The sequence below is a fragment of the Choristoneura fumiferana genome, chromosome 6 (assembly GCF_025370935.1).
Source record: "Choristoneura fumiferana chromosome 6, NRCan_CFum_1, whole genome shotgun sequence".
NCBI lineage: Eukaryota > Metazoa > Arthropoda > Insecta > Lepidoptera > Tortricidae > Choristoneura > Choristoneura fumiferana.
This window is the reverse complement of record NC_133477.1, coordinates 16254977-16277335: the sequence shown is the minus strand read 5'-3', so window position 1 is coordinate 16277335 and position 22359 is coordinate 16254977. Positions and strand designations below refer to the sequence as shown.

Below are 22359 nucleotides of genomic sequence, written 5' to 3'. Positions count from 1 at the left end.
AACTGTCGTTTTTCATTAGTTACTCTTTTTCCAATCTTTAATTGAATGCTAGTCATTCAGTTTATTTGATTCTAGGTATTATGTTGAAAAACTACGTGTCTACGAGTCGAAACTCAAACTATCTACGTTTAAATTAATTAAGTTTTATATAGCGGTAATATTTTCGCAAAAAAACTTAGCTCTGCTATTACCAGTTGCATTTCAAGTGGGCAGATAAACTTGAAAACTTAACCAAACTTTCCCTTCTCCACCGATTAAATCGGCAAGCCCGTCCATCATAAAACAAATAATATTTTATTGGCTACGTTATCGTGTTTCAATAATAACAAACATGGAGCCTGGGGTCATTTCTGGCTCACGTGCGCGCGGCACGTACCATGAAAGACATGATATTTGCCGTGCGCCGTGCAAGGGTTATTTTGAAGTTAGTTGAAGAAATTTATCAGGCATTTTGTAATGAACGATGCAGGATGTTGGTTACTTTTAAGGTATAAATATAAAGGTACCCTACAAACACTTAGTTTACTCGTACCAGCGACTTAGAGTGAACAGTTTCGTTCAGATCGAGATAAATTTTAGTTCAATTGCCGCACCTTGCAGTTATTAAACGACCTTTGTCACACTTGTCACAGAGCTCCCGTAAAAAAAAATAACTTCCGGTAGGAATTAAGATGTTGGGCCGCTACGCTTATGCTTACTACTATTGCCAGAAGCGGATCAAGTGGCTGTGACTTGATTCAGAGTGAGCTCTCATCATTGTTATTTGAACTATAAAAAAATACTATGCAACAAATGCGTGTTTATGCAGCTTCTCCCCCTCGACACTGTAAGAACACACACAAATCCACAGCACAAATCACACACCTAACTATCACCACCTACATTATTCTGTCTTGAGTTGTGAAACATATTTTCTATCTTTCTTTATTTTAAAACCTCAAATACCCACTTGTTGTGTGTGTCTATAAATTTCAAATTAGTTAAATTATTATGATGACCGCTTGTCTTGTTAGTTTTTGCATCGGTTTTATTTCATTAGCAAGTCATCCAAACACAATGCAGTTTAAAATTCAGAACATTATTCACAGCAAAAGCGACGTTTAAATACAGACGAAATTAAATAACGAAATTGCAAATCAACGATGAATGTCCAATTTATAATTGAACCTTTTTCACGTTATTTATAGCGCAGCCTTTCGTTGATGTTGAAATTCTGAAAGCTTCGGAGATCATAGTTTGGAGCCAATTGAAAAAAAATACACTATAATAAACTGAGTAAGACTAACAACTGCAGGTAGCATTGTGAACGATTGTGTTGCTCTGAGGATGGACTCTGGTTGAGTTCGAAACGCGTCAGTGTAGTGTGGTGGTGGTGACAGTTGGGTTTGTAGGATTTGTGTGTATTCTTACAGTCTGGGGATGGAGGAGTTATCATAATTAATTGTTTTTAGTTCGTTAAACTGAGTAATTCTGATTGGTTTTCCATCCTTATGGATTTGGCTCTTATTATAATTTCCTACGTCATTTATTGTGTACTTGTATACGATGGCCACGAGGACCAATATATCCTCATGGGTAAACTTTGCAACTTTTACAAAATAATACTGCCCCTTACCTACTATTACGAGAAAGTCAAAGATAAAGCGCGTCTCGCCAGTGAGGGCCCGTGACCATACGGCGGTTCAAAATACGCGTTCTTGAATCTACATAAGCACGGCGACGTCTGTACACGCGCCAATGTGTGCGTATGATACACAGGGCTGACTATCGCAAAGCCCTAGTACTATAAGTATCTACTACCAATGACATTTAAAGGTAGGTAGGTACTTATCCTCCTGAGACCCGACGTAAAACTTATGCTTTCACAATTTGAACCAAACATCAATCGAGTACATTGAGTTAAGTTATTTTCTGATAACACAAATTTTGATTCGCCCGAGTGCATTTAACCAAAAAGTTGCCCACACAGTGTTATATTAATATACTCATCAAATACTTGAACACACGACGTGTAACGAGATGGACGGATGACCTGGTTAAAGCCGCGGGTTCACGGTGGATGCAGGCCGCTTCCAATCGAAGCAACTGGAGGTCTATGGGGGAGGCCTATGTCCAACAGTGGACGTCCTACGGCTGAGATGATCATGATGATGACTTGAACACTCAAAGCGAAAGTAAAAAGCAACACGACAACGATTCGCCCCGAGCAGCGAATAAAGGACCGAAATTAGACTTATTATTTCCGAGCCGGTGAATGCATTTGCCTTTATTCGAATATATCTCAGATGTATGTTATATTCGGGTAATTATTGGCTAATGTATTATTGAGGTCCGAATCAGGCTTACGGATGATTAGTATGAGGAAGGAAGCTCATATAAGCGAATAACAAAATTATTTTTGTTCTTTTCTGTTACTAAAAAGAAATATACTGACACTGACACAGACAGGACAGCAATGTAGTGAAAGGTAAGCTTTTCGGACGAGGTGAAAAGTGTTGAAATTTTATAGTGGTATAGACATTATAAATGCAAGGTATTTGACGGAATATCCTTTGAATAAGTCAACTGAATAGTTACTTTCTAAGTAGCTACTTACATATAAATAGGATATGTATTAAGTAAATAATAAAAAATTGACCGCCAAGCAGCAACAACTTAAGCTTCAATATCGTTTTCTTTAAATGTGTGGAATTCAGCGTATAATTTACCCCCACTAATTTTGTAAAAGAAAACTCCGCAAATAAACTCGCAGACGTTTCTTTAAAGCCCAGTTTAGTGCAAGAAAAAACGTGGAAATTGTATTGTAGTACATTGCTGCTCGAATGACCACCCAAACTCGTCCACTTTAGGGCCTCGCAGTCGCGGTGTAATGCGACTTGCACAAATTTGCGCTGCTTGATATGTCAACAAAGCTTGTGCATAGTGAAATAAAACGGACATTGTTGTGTCTTGTGTTATGAATAAATATATTTCGTTTCTTTCTTTCTTATTAATAATACTAGCTCTAACAGTAAACTTGAAACCATTACAGTGGGTTAACCACTACCCGAAGTATTAAAAAAAATCTTGAACTATTTTAAAGTTTACAGAGTGCAACGGCCATTAGCCAGTGTTCGAAGCATTGTCCGGTCGGAGTGCAGTGTAACGGAAAATTAAAAAGGCAATTTTCTTAACGAGTCCCTGCAATGGTTAGTGGAACTTTTGTAGTTCATAAGAAAGGGGTTAATGTGTGCTTTGAACTTAGGCAACGCGTGGACTTGCAGAATTACGAGTTTTTCTGATTACCGGTCATGCGTTTGCTAATTGGAGTGGAGCTGACGGTTAAGTTGAATGATACTTTCTGGAATATTGACAGCGAACGACGTCAAATTTTTTTCGGACTCAATTTTTTGTCGGAAATTCGATTGTAGCATTCGAAGATGGCGGATGTAGACAATATCTAATTTAGCTATTCTGTTTCTTTGGCTAGTTGAAGTATAGGTAATTTTGATAGTGTTTTATGCGGCGATTAACCTTAACAGTGAACAGTGATCCCAAAATTCTATATTGCTCTCGTGTCTAACATTTTTTAATGCGCAAGTGGTCTCCACGTGGTTTCTGGAATTTTACTATCAAGTTGCAAAAACTACAATCACCGTACAACGTCCCTCTCAAAGAGAGTTTACCTTGAAACTGGCGAAATTGTCCTATTAATTAGGACAAAAAAGCCATATTTTAAAAGAGAAGAAGAAGAAGAAGTATTTGTCAACAATACTTGACAGTTGATAGTCATTCGACAGTTATTATTCTGCGCATTCGACGCAATCAGTCATTATCATTATGTTAACGTGTTACGCTATGGTTATGGCCAAAGCCATTCCCCATTGCATCTGATGTCAGATTTCATGCTTTTCATTACGCAAATGTTCATTTTTCTCAGTGAATCTTGTGCGAAGTTACATCACGTTGGAGGTGTAGATGCTAACGTTCGTTCGTATTAAGACACAGTAATCACAGTATGTCATTTAGACACAGTAATCAGAGGTGGTAAGTATTAGCACATCTGCATAGTAATCTAGAGATAACTATACCCAGACAAGTTCTAGGGTACCTATATTCCAGATACAGAATAAGATTTTATATTAACCGCATAAAGAACGAACAATTGGTGAACAAATTGAATCATGACCCAGGGTGGAAATTTTACTTGTGCTACTAATGTCATAATATTGACATCTCGTACTTTTGTCAAGGAAATCATAGTGAAATTGATTATTAAAAGGTTCCTGGGTTATGATTCAATTTGTTCAACCGTAACTTACTATACACGCCCCTCTTGATAATAATAAAATAAGACAAGTGAGGCTGCAAATAAGATTCTCTGGTCCTGTCAAGATAATACCTTTGCCAAATAGACCACATAACATACCTAACATTATGTTATATGTTATCGTAATAAATGTACTGGTAATACTTTGTATTAATCGGAGACCGTCAATACTGACAAATGAAGGCGATTAAACTATAATAAAGCTCTCCAATTATTCAACCTTAAAATTAAGAATAATTAATTGTTATCCGGGTCAATATATTTAATATGAGTGAGTCTCACGGTAGTTTCATGTTCAAAATAATTAATTGGTGTAATCTTTAACAAATATCGGTGTGATCTGTAAATAAATAACCATACACCAGACAGCTTAAACAATCGGTTAATTTACATAAAAGAAAGCGTTTAATTCGGTTAGGCTGTGGTTAATCAGTGGTTTAAAACTAAGCTCTTGGTCATTTGTACCCGTCGGTCCAATAATTAACTGAGACAACCCAGCGGTAAAACGGTTAACTGCCTTTTAAATAACAGAATAATGAGATCCCTAACCGGATCCAAAGGTTAGTTGCGTTGCGTCTGCGTAAACGTTTTAGTTAATTGATGGTATTAATTAAACGTCTCAAGCTTGTTAAGTGTAATGTACACGCATACGGGGATCTGTTCGATTAATCAGTTGAAAGAAATGGTTATGATCTGTCTTGATGACTCACGTAGTAGGAGGTTTTTCCAGCTGCCGCCGAGGGCTCGCAGGCAGCGGTGCAGGCGCGGCGCGGGCGCGGGTGGCGCGCGAGGCGGAACCTGCCTCACATCACCCTCAGAAGAGCTCCTGGCCAGCAGCGAAGACCCACGGTCCCTCGACAATGACCGCCGTCTCCCGAACGGAGCCCCTCTAACCGTCGCGAAGTTCTCTTCGTTGAACGTATCGAGAGGAATCCCTTCTGGCTCCTCACGCCTGCTTCTAACGGAGAATGTTCTTCTAAATCCACTAGCGAAACCTTCGATAGTTCTTCTCCTTGGCTTCGGAACTTCTTCTGAGCTGATGACCGTGATGTCATCTAAGTTTTGTGCCTCGTATGGTCTGTAAGTCCTCGGCAATTCTAAGCCAGTGAGGTCTTCAACGCCACCGTGGCGGTACCTCAGAGGTCTCCCTCGGTCTATGATGCCGAGTTCGTCGTAGCTTCTGTACGTGGAGGAGGCTCGCCGCGGCGCCGGCGGCCTGCCTGCCCGGTCTACCGTCATTTTAGCTCAACTCTAGCCAATTAGCTTGAACCTGATGGAAGAACGACTAACTTTAGATTAGAGACCAATTAAAGCTGGATATCTTTCGATCTTTCGCTTTCCACGACGCACATTGTTTAAATCCTTCAGCCTTTACTCGAGGTTCGTGACTAGTGTTTCGTAAATCTATTCAAAGTACTCCTTAAACACAATAAAACGTGGTTATGTGTGTATTAATTAAACGGAAAGTGTTAATTTCCTGTAACCTTGGCGGCTACGGGTCATAATTACACTTTCTAGGCCCGGATAGGACCTTTTGCCGGGTTTTCTGGATGGTTATTATTGTGAACACGAATATTTGCGTTCGCGTCGCGTGGGTAGTTGGCATTCGGCGGCGGCCGTGTCGTAACCTGTCTAACTTCTGTGTAACATCGTAATGAAAATTGTTTACATCCCAACAAAGAGCGATAGGGGCATTTTTTCGAACAAATCTATTGAAGTCACGCGACTTGTTTCAGGAATTCCCTCCACGCGACGCGCTTTGCGACAAAGAATGTTGGCGTGATATCGCCGATGGTGATAGCGGGCATTCCCTTTAATTAGTTCACAAATACCGTATCCATTTCTAACCTTTATCTGAGATTTAAGGTGTCCTTTGTAATAATAGAGTAGAAATGCTTCGACACTTTCACGATGGGCTTGTCACAAGTAAATAATTTTCCCGAGAGCACAGGGAGATATACTACAAATAGGTACTTTCGCAGTTTTTACTTATGTTTTACTGCTACATAGTTTGAACCCCACACCTAACGCTAAGGAAACTCATAGATACGCTAAGCATACTGACGGAAGGATTATGTACTTGTAGCCCTTTGAGAGTAGGTACTTACATACCTTTTTCTCCCAGGCCTTACCATCTTTAATAATCTCATTATTTGCTAAAAAATAACAGTTACACATGTATTACCATTAACATGCATAATATCTGCACAATGAGGGTTTTTACAGAGGCGAAATATCGCTAGATGGCGTTAGTATCGTGAGGTCCGTTTGGCGTTTGCTTGCGATTGGCTCATTTAGTTTTTTAACCAATCACGAGCAAACGTCAAACGTCAAATGAACCTTACGATACTAACGCCATCTAGCGATATTTCGCTTCTGTTAAAACCCTCATTACAACAATACAACATAGAAAACAACAGCTATTGCACTCATAAGCGCCGCTAATGTTCTAGTGTCCAGCATCTAGTGGCACTCCACTCAAGTGGCTGATCGCGGACATGCAATTAGCTAGTAATTGCAGCTTCTGTTCTTAAACTGATGCGAAACAAGCCAATTGCAACAGGAGCAGTGGCAGACTCGCAGTACGTACTTCAGCTGTCGTTAAACTGTTATGACTGGATTAGACTGAACGAAGAACGGTAAAGCTGGGTTTTATTACTTAATACGCAAGTTACGTTTCATTGCAAAAAAAGTTTTATGTTTCTGTCGTATACGCTTTACACGCAGGTGTAATAATGTGTTATTGTTTACAGGATATTTTTAAAGTAAACTTTTTTATAAATGGTTTAATTTTATAAATGGTTTAATATAGTCCAATAAATTAGGTGCGTAATGTATATAAAAACTACAAGTCAATCCGACGACATAGAACTGGGTAAAATTTGTTTACCAATAGAGAAATAGACAACGGGACGGTTGAAACTACATAAATCAATGCTTGTAATCAAAATCTTTGCAGTTTTATAAGAATATAGGTAAATAAAACCCTTGATAAAAGATCGAGATCGAGTTATCTAACAAAACAGAATTCTACAAACACCAATTCTCATCCGCTTATCGGGTTTCTATCAAATGTCATGTCATGTTGACGAGCATTGTGCAAGCGGCGATCCATTAGACGTCGGCAACGGATTTCGAACAATTATCGAATTAGGAACTGTATCCTGCCAGTTAGTAGCATCCGCGGAGTCTTGGTATCTGTTCGAAATTTCGAGAGCTCTATTAAATGAGGTTTGGGCGAGTTTAGAGACAAGCGCATTATTAACAACTTAGATAATATGCGTTATTTACCAAAGTCAGATGACATTCAACCTTTTTTTTCAACGAGCGTCTAGCATTAATCTTACTTGATAGAAAGTGCAAGAAAACAAAAGGATATGTTTAAATCTTGATTATGGACCTTTAAATTGCGTGAAGTGTTAAAAAGTACTATTTTAATGATAGTCATACTTGTTAGAGACAAAATGCTGCACTTCGTGAAGAAAGCAAGCCGCTTTGCACAGTGATAGTACAGACTAAACTGAGTGATTTGACTCGCAGCAGCGGAAGTTTCACCCCTTAGGAACAGAGATGGCGCCACTTCTTTAAAAAATATTTCAAAAAATTCTACAAGCTAAAGTAATAGACCGATTTCAATGTTTAATATCTCAAATGAGAGCCTATTGTATACGTTACTTATAAAAACATACAAAAAAAATATTTACAAAAAACTTTTGTCAAAAAACGCCATCTTAAGTTTTTTTTTCTTACCTGATTTGTAGTTTTTACTTGATTGCTTAAAAAAACTGTATGCAACATTAATAGTTTAATGCATATACATATTACTGAGTACATAACGAGTATTTAAAAAAAAACCCGACACCGATACCTATCATATTTAACGAAATATGAAAGTTTAAATGTGAGCACAAATTTCTTTAAAAAATATTTCAAAAAATTCTACAAGCTAAACTAATAAACCGATTTCAATGTTTAATATCCCAAAATTAAGCTCATAACCATCATTATTAAGAAAAAAATATAAAAAAAATATTTACTGAAAAATTTTGGCAAAAAACACCATCTTAAGTTTTTTTTCTTACCTGATTGGTATTTTTTACTTGATTGCTTTAAAAAACTGTATCCAACATAAATGGTTTAATGCATATACATATTACTGAGTACATAACAAGTATTTAAAAAAAAAATCGACACTGATACCTATCATATTTCATGAAATATGAAAGTTTAAATGTGAGCACAAATTTCGTTAAAAAAAAACAATAAATTCTACAAGCTAAACTAATAAACCGATTTAAATTTTTAATGTCCTAAAGTAAAGCTCATAAAATTCATTATGTAGAAAAAAAAATAAAAAAATATTTACTGAAAACTTTTGGCAAAAAACGCCATGTAAAGTTTTTATTTCTTACCTGATTGGTAGTTTTTACTTGATTGCTTAAAAACATTGTATGTTGTATGCAACATGAATGGTTTAATGCATACTTATATATATTTCTGAGTAAATAACAAGTATTATAAAAAAAAACCGACACCGATACCCTTCATACTTCACAAAATATTTAAGTTTAATTGTGCACGCTTTTCTTACAAATAAATTTTAACGAAATCTTCAAGTGAAACTAGTACTCTGCTTGTAATGTTTAATGTTATATGAAAAGAAGAACGAAATTACCTAATTTATTAAAAAAAAGGTTTTTCCTGGTGTTACGAAAAAATATAATTACTTTAAAATTAGTAATTATTAAGACAAAAAATAAAAACTATACCGTTTCCGGCATAGTTGGTTCTGAGATGTAATATATATTGCTTAGTAGTTGGCGAATTTGTTTAAAAATTAGCTTTTTATCTGATAGGTAGGACTACAGCTTATAAATATGTCACATTTGAAATAAAAGACTATGAACATCAATGTTTATCAAATATTTAAATTAAAACCTATAAGTCCTCTTCGGGTTCATCGGCAGATGTAGAACTGAAAAGGAAAAGTCGTTCGAAGTACTTGTGCTATTCCAATACTACAAAATCACAGATCTTTTAGACACGGACTGTGTTGCTGTAATTACTGTTGAATTATTTTTGTGCCTAGTTGATTACCATTAGATCTAAAATTTTGTGCCTACCTGTGGAAATCAGTGGTCAGCATACAAAATAACCCTGCATTGAATATTATAAGTATTAACTTACTTTTGATTTGTACAGCCACCTTTGCAGGATTTACACTGGGCAGTGCATGGTAAGCTGAACCGACGACACCCACAACGCATGGTATCGCAGCCAGATTTGCAGCCACAATGGTCCAAGAGGCTTAATTGCGACCAAATCGATGTAACTGCCGACAATTCTGGAGTCCTTCTCTTTTGCCTTAGTCCATCCCCAAGAAGATGGGCATGGTATGGACATGCTCTCTATAAACATACACTGCGTGCAGCTTACCAAGCGGACCAAATATGGAGAAACGCTCTGAAACCAGAAGTTTCCGTACCATGTCCATCTTCTTGGGGATGGACTAAGGCAAAAGAGAGTTGGCAAAAGAAAGTAAGCCTCTTGGACCATTAAGTATTGTGGCTGCAAATCTGGCTGCGATACCATGCGTCGTGGGTGTCGTCGGGTCAGCTTACCATGCACTGCCCAGTGTAAATCCTGCAAAGGTGGCTGTACAAATCAAAGGTAAGTTAATATAATATTCAATGCAGGGTTATTTTGTATGCTGACCACTGATTTCCACAGGTAGGCACAAAATTTTAGATCTAATGGTAATCAACTAGTCACAAAATAATTCAACAGTAATTACAGCAACACAGTCTGTGTCTAAAAGATCTATGATTTTGTAGTCTGGAATAGCACAAGTACTTCAAAACGACTTTTCCTTTTCAGTTCTACATCTGCCGATGAACCCGAAGAGGACTTATAGGTTTTAATTTAAATATTTGATAAACATTGATGTTCATAGTCTTTTATTTCAAATGTGACATATCTATAAGCTGTTGTCCGATGTAGCTGTAAGTCCTACCTATCAGATAAAAAGCTAATTTTTAAATAAATTCACCAACTACTAAGCAATATATATTACATCTCAGAACCAACTATGCCGGAAACGGTATAGTTTTTATTTTTTGTCTTAATAATTACTAATTTTAAAGTAATTATATTTTTTCGTAACACCAGGAAAAACCTTTTTTTTAATAAATTAGGTAATTTCGTTCTTCTTTTCATTTAACATTAAAATCAGAGTACTAGTTTCACTTGAAGATTTCGTTAAAATTTATTTGTAAGAAAAGCGTGCACAATTAAACTTAAATAATTCGTGAAGTATGAAGGGTATCGGTGTCGGGTTTTTTTATAATACTTGTTATTTACTCATAAATATATATATAAGTATGCATTAAACCATTCATGTTGCATACAACATACAATGTTTTAAGCAATCAAGTAAAAACTACCAATCAGGTAAGAAATAAAAACTTAAGATGGCGTTTTTGCCAAAAGTTTTCAGTAAATATTTTTTTAATATTTTTTTCTACATAATGAATTTTATGAGCTTTACTTTGGGATATTAAACATTTAAATCGGTTAATTAGTTTAGCTTGTAGAATTTATTGATTTTTTTTAACGAAATTTGTGCTCACATTTAAACTTTCATATTTCGTGAAATATGATAGGTATCGGTGTCGATTTTTTTTTTAAAATACTTGTTATGTACTCAGTAATATGTATATGCATTAAACCATTTATGTTGGATACAGTTTTTTTAGCAATCAAGTAAAAACTACCAATCAGGTAAGAAAAAAAAACTTAAGATGGTGTTTTTTACCAAAAGTTTTTAGTAAATTTTTTTTATATTTTTTTCTTAATAATTAATGTTATTAGCTTAATTTGGAATATTAAACATTGAAATCGGTTTATAAGTTTAGCTTGTAGAATTTTTTGAAATATTTTTTAAAGAAATTTGTGCTCACATTTAAACTTTCATATTTCGTTAAATATGATAGGTATCGGTGTCGGTTTTTTTTTTTAAAAACTCGTTATGTACTCAGTAATATGTATATGCATTAAACCATTCATGTTGCATACAGTTTTTTTAAGCAATCAAGTAAAAACTACAAATCAGGTAAGAAAAAAAAACTTAAGATGGCGTTTTTTGACAAAAGTTTTTTGTAAATATTTTTTTTGTATTTTTTTATAAGTAACGTATACAATAGGCTCTCATTTGAGATATTAAACATTGAAATCGGTCTATTACTTTAGCTTGTAGATTTTTTTGAAATATTTTTTAAAGAAGTGGCGCCATCTCTGTTCCTAAGGGTGAAACTTCCGCTGCTGCGAGTCAAATCACTCAGTTTAGTCTGTACTATCACTGTGCAAAGCGGCTTGCTTTCTTCACGAAGTGCAGCATCCGGCCAAAAATGGCCTTAACAAGTATGACTATGATAATAAATCATTTATTACCAAGAGATTGCAACGAAAATTAAACATACGACTAGTAGGATATTACAAATCTGGATTTATATTTCACAGCCGAGCGATGGACGTCACTAGCACGGAACCATACGTCCATGTCCATTAAACAATACGTCACTATGTCTTTGTTGCTCACGAAGCGTTTTGTTACGCATTTGTCTCGCTCGAGTGAGAGCGCTAGGTGGCGACAAAAAGCTCTAAAGTGAAAATAATTGCCCGTAGGCGTTTTTGTTCAATTAACTTTTGGCTGTTTGTGCACTTTCTAAAGTCTGGATATCTTGAAAATACAAACTGAAACATAGATGCACAGAAAAAACAGAAAAATAAGACCATCACTGGGAATCGAACCCAGGTCCTCGGTAATCCGTACCGCGTGCTATACCGCTACACCACTGATGGTCAAACCATCCATGGCTGATGGACCATCAGTGGTGTAGCGGTATAGTACGCGGTACGGATTACCGAGGACCTGGGTTCGATTCCCAGTGATGGTCTTATTTTTCTGTTTTTTCTGTGCATCTATGTTTCAGTTTGTATTTTCAATTTCGGTTTTACGGGATGACCGTAAAAGTAAAAATTTGGAATTGAAATAAAAAATACAAAAAGATTCCAAAAAACCAATCTGGATATCTTGTTTACATGTTAATTGTCAAATCAAAGTCATCATCGTTTTCATCAGCGTTGCAAGTCTAACCGTACACGCCTCTTCTCAAAAAGGCGGTGATCATTTCCATCAGATCCTCTTCCTCGTTGTTTAGTTAGTTACAAAAGATTATACATATTTTGCATTTACAACCGCTATATCAAGCAGCGTCAGCGTCACCGCTCCCCATTATAATTGAGCGTAACGATAGAGAACATACCATTTTGGTTTTGCTTTGGCAATAAAGGGTCTGCACAGTGTGATTTTTTGCTGATTGACGCCTTCGCGTAAAGTTAACGGAATCGGCAACTTTTTCGACGCATAATGGCCACTGTTGTAGTTGCGGTTATGTAAACAAGCGGTTGTGAAACTGTTAACATTCTCGAGTTCTAGATGACTATAATGAGCGTAATAAGCTTGTTGCCAAGGTCGAAAAAATGTAAGTGTGGTACTTATAAGTTTTAAAAGTAATGTACTCGTAGGATAACTACATAATTGATTTAGTAGATATTTCTGATCGGTTGATCCAATTTTAACCACTGCTTAGTATGTTAAAGTTAAGGTACATGAGTCTAACGTTATCCGCTGTCCTATTTTTGACTTACTTACAGTGCTTGAACACTGTAACAATTTCGTACGTAAAATTTTAGTTCCCTTTTCGTTCGTTTTCTATTTTTTATAGGTATGGAAATTCACCCTCAAAAGGTTGCATAGGAAACCCAACTTTTTCTTCTCGTTTTGCGCAAATAAAATTTAAGGTTGTTTTAAAAGACTGCAATAAGAACATACTGCATTCGTCGAGCCTTGAGAATGTAATGATATAGCAATTATTAGTTATTATTTTGTCCTTGTGCAGAGGTTCGATGACTGTCTTCAAAGGAACGTACTTATAAATGACTCGTCGCGCGTCACATCAAAGTGTGTATACTGACGACTTTATCATTATCAATATAAGGTGTAAAAGTACCCAACATACCTTCTAAATAGTTTTCAATATTATCAATGGCGCGATACAATGCTTAGATGTGTTTAACTCAATGCACAATAGACTCATGACTCATGTTGTTATACAATGTCCCAGGTAAAGCTACTGAGGGTATTTGTTAATGTCATAAATGAGTTCTTGGAATATTTGAAAGCCCAACTGTTTTAGTCAGAGTTTCTGTCAGTAAAAGAACGTGAAGCTAGGAAGCTTAAACAGTGCTTCATTTAGATCAATCATGTGGAAGGCATAGCAATGCGACTTAAACCGGTAAACATATTTTAAGTCTCAACAACGTAAAGAAAATAACAATCTTATAAATTTTGAAAAAAAAAACTCAAATGATAGACAGCTAGGGTTCTGCATTGTTATCTTGTAATTTATCCAAGTAGGTAATCACAACAGTTTGTACAGCATTTTTAACCGTCTATAACGCAGTTAATTTACTAATGCCATAAATAAACAGCGTCGCGTCGTTTCCTTTTAATTCCATGTTTTAAAAATAGTGAAACTTATTGAGTCGAATGCCCAAATACTCTTAACTCGCATACACATGTAGATTTGGGAACGTTTTATAATAAGTACCACTCGAGACTAAACAGTGCTCAGAAGGACGTGAACAAGCAAACAAACGTTCAGGAAGTCTTATAACAACGGGGAATCCATTTAAATCTGAGTGGTGATTGGTATTTGTGTCGGGTATTTTCAGTTATCCATAGTACGAACTAAATTGAATAGAAATCTGACGTTTCTGGTGTTAACGTGCATCCATTTTATGGCTGGAAACAAAAACAGAATATCCGATTATATTTATGAATGAATAATGTATTTAAAATTAATGGTTGTTCAAATTTTACTTAATATGGTAAAATGTATTGACTTTCCGCCTCACATTTTGTTAACACAAATACAAATTGGTTACCTATAGAACAGACCTTGCCTATTGTAGGAGTAGGAGTCAGAGTAATTTATTGTAAAAGTAGAAACATTTTTGAAATAAATAAATTGATCGATTTCAAATCTTAATTTGCTGAAATAGAATAGGAGGAATTTGATATTTTTAAGGATTCTGTATTCAAATCAAGCATTTTTATGTGTGCGTTTGTATCAGCTCTTAACAACTTGAAAATTTCTCTGTTACCTGGCATCACACACGTAGCTAATGAATAGAGATGTTTCTATTAAAAAAAAAAAACAATCTTTTTTGCTCACTGTTTTTTTGTTGGCTGTACTTGCATTGTCATCCAATTTACATATGTATACTTTCAAGTCAATCTGCCCTGAAGCGGGTCAAAATAAACTTGCAAGATTTTACCCAACAAACAGGAAATTTAAATAAAACCTTCTAAAAACGCGCCATCGTCTTTCGCAACCGTATTTTTTTCATCAATTTTTGCTTAGCTATCATAAAAAATTAGCGAGATATTACGAGTGTCCGGCGATAGGTGCCGTCCGGCTTTACGGGACTTCCCCCTAATATCTGCCACAGAGGAGCGTGCAAAAATATCTGATACGTCCTTCCGGCCCTAGAAATAGGTCGTATCAGATATTTATGCACGCTTGTTGTGTCAGATATTGGTGATCTGTACAAACTACGCACAGAATATTTTCCACTTCATTATAATAACTATGCATAGTAAACTCTTCGAAAGAGAATCTTAAATTATCACTATATTTCAACGCTCATAATTATTTATCACTTTCCCGCTCCGCATTCTTCGGGACATTATATTTCCCATTATTCTTCCGCTTTGTTGAGTGATAATTTATAGCTTAAATAACTCGAGATGGTTCTGCGATAATTTCGAAATCAGTCCGGTAGTTCCGAGACTGTTTTTAAACCACGTTGAAAGCAATACGACTGGCAGGGCGGTTTGCGTTTGGTTGTATGAATTCTTTTGCAGAATGTCCTCAGGAACCCTATTAGCATTTTAATTTAGCATTTCAAAGACGAGGAGCACATTAAAGATAATCACGGTATACCTCCCGTAGAAAATGCGTCCAATGTAAGTCCAATCATTTAAAACTAGAATTGAAAAAAGTATCGTACCGTCCCGCCGTGAGTGAGAGGAACGGTATGATACGAAGTTTGATTTTCGAATTTCGTACCTAGTAGCCTAGCAGCTTCAGGACAAAAGGATCTTGACACGTTATATTTTATCGCTCACAAATGAAGTGACCAAGAATAAAAAAAAATTACCTAAGACAATTCAACCCGTGTTTTTTAAGTTTTTTAATTCAGAAAATGCCATGTCTCACGAACGAGAGCTTCTTAGTAATATTATTAACCAGGAATAGAAACGTTGTTGACGTATTGGTTCGAATAAGACTTTATGCTGTTTTATGGCCTGCCATGCCACTCTGTTTTACGCGCTTGCTGGAGCTGCAGCTTTGATTGCCGCTAGATCCGGCACAGCACATCAATCGGCAACTAATTCTCAACGGATGCTGTATGAAAATTAGGCAAGAGTCTATTTCTAACATTTGAGTGTACTTTCAGAAATATTCTTGGCATAATGACTGTTTAGAGAATCTGGAATGCGAAAATCTTTCAGGTTCTCTATACGCTGGCATACGAAGGACACGTATATTTGCTGCGTGTGCTGTTACTACGATGTATCGAAAGTCGCAGCGAGCATTGCGACAAAAGTAATAATGTAGTTGCATGTTTACGTAACTGCGGTCCTGATATGGGCACGACCGGATTACATACGAATATCAACGGGAACTGAGAAAACGTGGCTTATTAAAACTTTAGCATTGATTTTAAAATTTAAACCGAGGTAGGAGTTGAATGTAAGTTGGATACTGTTTTAAGGCGATGCTGTCCAAACGTCTTAAATTGCATAAAAGGGTATATTTGAAAGGGAACCCTGTGTTTATACGATCGCCAACAAATCTAAAATAAATATGTTAATCTTCAAGTTTTCATTGATATAATTATTTCTATGTGTTATTGATTAATAAATCGGTTTGAATTACCAAGTTATCTAATACAATTTAGATGTTTGTGTAGTTAATTGATAATGTAATCATATTTATATATAATAATATTTAACAAGAAAATATTAAGAAAATACAAAATATCCATAGGACTAAAACTACTATTAAATTAAAGTAACAAACTAAAACTTTAATTATAAAAGATAGGTGGGCCTCTTGGCATGGTGCCCATCACGCAGGCAGCATTCCCGCGTTGAACTGCGATTGAGATTCTTTGCGCGAGAAAGCTGCCGGCGCGAGGGTTGCCTGTTGCCTCCCTTAACCTATTGCTGAGCTCCTTGTGTAGCTCCAGCGCACCCTTACCCCAAGGACCTAGAGTCTCGACGCCGAAAGCAAAGAAATGATATTGGGCGCCGAGACAGCTATATTGAATACTAGACTGGTTAATTGAATTTTTAATACATAGTTTATAATGTGGTACTTTATAATTTTGTTTGAAATAAAAGGATTTTCTTCATAATTTACGTCGAAAATATGAGGATTCCGAAGAACGTGGCATCATATTAAATGTTATTATAACGGATAACTCACGTCTTAAACCGAGTTTAGCTCGACATGTTTCGGGCTATTTCGTAGCCCTTCCTCTCAGGAGCACTAGAGCACCTAGTGCTCCTGAGAGGAAGGGCTACGAAATAGCCCGAAACATGTCGAGCTAAACTCGGTTTAAGACGTGAGTTATCCGTTATAATAACATTTAATATGAGTGAGTCTCACGGTAGTTTCATGTTCAAAACGTGGCATCATAATTAAATTTCTAAGTAATTTTATAATGTCGTACTATAATGAACTCTAATTGCAATAAATCATGTAAGTATTCTTGTACAAATACGCTAGTCTCTTTCAAAATATTCTAAAACGAAATATAGAAGCAACAAGACGACAAACAGTGCTGTCGATTTAGAAACATCAATATGCAAACTCGTAGCTCGTGGTATTAACCCGCTTTTGTGTTTTCACACCTTCACAGACCAAAGCTCCATAAACCTATACTTAATAATCGACCGCTGTATACATTATTGCACGACGATTATGACTCAGCTTATTTCTGAATTGCTAATTTTCCATAGCGCGCATAATTTTCGTTCGAGTAAGCAAGCCCCTCGTCGCACTACGATAACTGCACTGATACTGATATTTTTAATTTTAACCCTAGGTAGATAAATTGTTATTGTAGGCGCAGGTTTTTTCGTGATTAGTGGTCTATCGTTCAACATTTTGATCAAACAGATTAGATTAGTCTGAGTGCGTTGCTAATTTGAAGAGTGCTATTTGGGGCGTTTATTTCTATAAGCTATGGCTACGGTTTTCATAATAATATGTCAGATGAAAATACTTAGGGCTTTATTTAAATATGCACCTGATCCCTTATTATTATTACTAACATAGGTATAAGATTTTGTCACTAATAAAATGGACTATGTACCTAATTGTCTGAATAAAAAGTTCAATTATTATTATTAAAAACTAGCTTTATCTCGCGGTTTCGTTCAAGTAGCTCTCTATCCCGTGAGAATCTTATGTTAGTGAGAAACCTTATGTTAGTTCACATATGATCCACAAGCAACATGTCTACCAAATATCAAGTTTTTAACAGTTGTGGTCTAGGTTGTGTCGCAGAACTCTTTTGATACAAACTTTTTCCAATTTTTTGAGTCATGATTTTTCGTTTCAATATAACACTTGAAAAAAAATGCGAAGACTATGGTAGCAATCCGGGCGGACCTTGCACAAGGTCCTACCACCTACAATTACATCATTTAGGACTTATCGTAAAGTATTCATAGTTACACTAGCCAATAGTACACAAATAAGAAACAATTACAATAAAAGCAATTAATTTGAAGAAAGTAATACACCTACGGCATGCTACAAAGGAGTGTTGTCAACACATTATCATTATGAGAACATAAACATTACTGACAGTGTTAACCCTGTTGTGAACTTATTTATGCTACTGATAGGAAGTGTACTGGAATGTGAGCATTTATAGGTATATAAACAATATAATAGTAATGTAATCATAATCTCGGCCTACAGTTTTCCCTGATGAAGCCCAAGAATTTCCATACATCACCATTGCCAAAGATTTCTTGCGATTTTTATCAGGTCGTTCGTCTACCTTGCGAGAGGTCAATCAGCACTCTTCGTCTTCTGATACGCGGTCACCCCTGCAGAACCTTTCTGGCCCTAACGGCTATCAGCTTTAGGAGACATGTGTTTTCTCACTGCTTCTTAAGATGTGGGATTTGCTGAGCTATGTGGTTCTCGTTTTTGTACTTCTGCGGTTCCCCAAGCTTTTCCCATTGTCTTTTAGTATCTTGGAGCCTGCCTATAAAATACATACATGAGACAATATTAAAAAATATAATATCAAAATTCCAAAACCTACCTACTTCAATTTACGACAAAATCTGTAGTTGAAAACATACCAAAAAGGACAGAAACCACGACAATAATACAATCATATGACACCAGATCATCAATTACAATGACATGCAGATAGACAACAATAATAGAAAAAACATACAGGGTTTATTACTAATCTGTACAAATACGATGATAATCATAAAGTCTCGATAAAATCTTTGAAGTTGTGAATGAAACCATATCGCGTGATCGGCGACATGTAATACGGCAATTACTATGGACGCGGCACGCCATCCGAGCATGCGACGCGACATACGTGAGAAAACAAACAAAATACACATCTAAATTTGCAAAGTTCACAAATAAAGGGACGCTATTAAAACACAGATAAAGGTTAATTACGAGGAAGACAAAGGAAAGTTCAAGAGACAAAAAATCTCACGAAGATCGAGCACAAAACCTTGCTAACGAGACAGGGGCAGCGGCGCAGGCCATCCATCAGCCGCGGAGAAATCTGCCCGACTGATAGCGCCAAATTACCTGAACGTAGGGTGACCACCTCCACAGGCTACTACACAATAACCTGACCTCAGAGAAAGTGACTATGCAAGTGATTAATAACCTCATATCCTCCGGCCATCCAATAAACGGTGACCGGTAATAACAGATCATATCGAAGCGTAATTGTGATATTTTTAATACGATCCAACTGACAGAGCAATTGCCCGTCGTGAAAGTACATTGATTTTACCGAGAATCGTGATATGTAAATTCATAATCAAGAGCGACCTTGTCGACACCTTGATTGTTGCGCCGCTGACACTTTATTATTAACGAGAGCCTTTTAAACGAAACTTTACGTAAACAAGACGGCGAAAGCGTTGAAAGAGGAACGATTTGTGAAGCGCTCGGCGTGTCACGAGGTGTGAAGGAAGACGAGGGTCCTCGGGTCATTCATAAGCAGTGAAAGCGGACCCCAATGATAGTCCTAAATTACCCCAGACCATGGTATCCGTTGTAGCGCTCGCTACAGTCGATAAATGCCCTATAGAATTGCAGGTGATACGTCAATAGCTGGTTGATGGTTGTATGTACATATAAGACCTTCAATACAGAAGCGACTTTGACGTCCGCATAAATATAGATAGGTCAAAGTAGACAGCTTTGACAGTCATCCATTATGGGCCCTTCTGATAGACGTTTAATAAAATAGATATTGTATTACATTTAGCGAGTACCTGCGGTGAAACAACGGCGCGAAACCGGGTTTCGAGTATTGTCCATATCGAGCCGTGGAGTTGGCAGAGTTTTGGCAATCCCACTTCACTCGTTTGCATTTCGAGTGCACGACGAGCCTTTGTTTTATCTTGACGCGGGCAGATGTTTAATGAAAGTCAGTTTTTTGTGCATTCCTCTCAAATTTTAACGAGATCCTCTGACAAAAACACGATGGCTTTGACAGTTATTTAAACATTCTCTTGTTTGGGGGACGTTTTGTTTTATTTTTCCGGAGGCTTGCGTGTATCTACTACCGAATAAAAACTTTGCTGGGATATGGACGCTTGTTTGGTCTTGTTTTTTGAAACAATACGGACGCGGAATTTGACAGTGATGTAATGTTCACACCAAAGTGGCAAGTCCGTGTTGCGATTAGAAGCGAAGACGTGAGCTTGTTAACAGTCGTTAGCGAATTGATGTTACTCACCAGTTATCGGTTCAGTAACGGGACGTAATGCTTGCCTGACACTTTGGAAGCTGGCTGGCACGTTGCTATGCAAAAGTCGACAGAAAAGTGCCTTTGTCGGTGACCGTACATTTGCTTTCAAACACACAAGAAATCATGTTTGTGTTTTACTTATTTGTTCCACTGTTTGGCATGATATTGCAGTTTTTTTCACATCGCCGAAACTGCGCGTGACATGCCCATAATTATTGTACCGATAATCAGATATAGCATACACATGTATCGATTGGACAGGTACTTTCAAAATCGCAAAGCTCGTATTAGAAAGCCGAATACCAATAACGATGAATTGCGTCTGGAGCAAGATCTCAGCCTGTTCGCAAATGTGTGTAGCATTAGCCGTTGGCAGTAATTGCGTATCATGCAAAAACGAGCCCGTCGGTCGTGCAAAAAACCTTTCGCTCCACAGAATCGATTGTGTGACGACGTGATTAATATAACTTTTATTTGCTTTGATTGTATGTGTCTTCGGGCGTGAATCTACTTCGCCGGCCATTGGCATCATATAAAAAGCAAGGCTTCATCTCGGATTAACAGTACCCGTAGTACTACCTCGTTTGATGGATTGGCCCGTCGTCCGGTTGTACCTCCACATTCTATTGTATCGACTAATTTCGGAAAGTTAATATTTATAATGGGTAAACCAGTTTTTTTTTTTATTGACAAGCGAAATGATTGAAAGCTTTCGACAGTTAATTATTTTATTAAAATCGATCATGCATATTTTGTCCCAAATAAATAAGTTTAGTTAATAGACAATGTTTCTAGAGGTGAATTAAATGGCTGAGTTTGCAGACATATTTATATAAATAAATAATGTGCTGACAAACAGGTTGGCAGATAGTATCGACCGTTAAAATATTTCAGCAGGCTTGTCAGGTTTTATATCGCCGCATCTGTCTATCGCAAACAGATCGAGAGAGACGGCTGTTGTGGCCGTGCGTCTGCGCACACGGCCGAGAATCGATGGTAATCATTAGTTAGCGGTTGACACTATCGTAAGAAATAAATTGAGTGGCTGCGTTGATGTACAAGGGGTTATTCGAGTCACACATAAATTGTTCGAGACACACGGTGATTAGGGCGTCATTGTTGACGTTCCAAAGCTTACGGAGGGATTAGAGGCTGCGGTTACGAACTTTGACAATTTGGATTATGAGATTAACTGATATAATGACGATGCTGAACTAAAGGGTGAGTGCGTGGGAAGTGACAGCGACAACGCCATTAACGTTAACTTTGGAAGCGAACGTTCTAATTTAGCAAACGTAATAGTTGGAGCCCACAGATAAGCAAACAGCTTCCTCGCTTAATAAGACAGACAAACCCGGTAGGTACAGATTGAGCTGAAACTTTGCAGTTTTGTAGAGATTACACGTAATGTCAACTTTACAGAGAAGCACATAATGAGCGCTAAAAATTTCCGTTAAAATCGTATAAAAACGTATTTGCTTTTTAACAGACATCTTTTTCAGAGACGATAAGTTGATCCAACTGTTCCACTACTGCGGCTTTGACCGTTCTCAATTCATAACAAAAATAAATGTGTGATGAAATGAGTCTTAGTATGTTTTTGAAGTCTTCCCGTTGTGAACAGTCATGCACAAATTATGTGATTAACATACCAAAGAACCGGAACGTGCCTGCTTGTCGTCATAACTCAACTTTTACCCACCTGCGCCTTTGTTGCTCGAAATATGAAATGGCGAGGAAAACTAACAGCGCAGCGCTCCTGATTTATTTTAATGTAGAAACTTATTTTAATAGCTCTTGCTTTGAATCCCTTCAGTGAACTCATTCAGTTATTTTCTTTACGTCAGTAGAATGAACTTTTTAACTTTAGTTTCAAG

General features: G+C 36.8%; 1 protein-coding gene across 7 annotated transcripts in view; it reads right to left on the bottom strand.

Annotated features, from left to right (window-relative positions):
* The window catches only part of ckn (CRK like proto-oncogene, adaptor protein), a 364715-nt gene that overhangs the window by 112864 nt on the left and 229492 nt on the right, over window positions 1-22359 (bottom strand). For 2 of the 7 annotated variants that reach the window (XM_074089451.1, XM_074089452.1), the window contains exon 2: window positions 5020-5579. The exons of the other annotated variants lie outside the window; for them this stretch is intronic. In XM_074089451.1, coding sequence (XP_073945552.1) covers window positions 5020-5548 — 529 coding nt within the window. In that variant the 5' untranslated portion in view covers window positions 5549-5579. The remainder of the gene's footprint in view (window positions 1-5019; window positions 5580-22359) is intronic. 7 annotated transcript variants of the gene reach the window in all.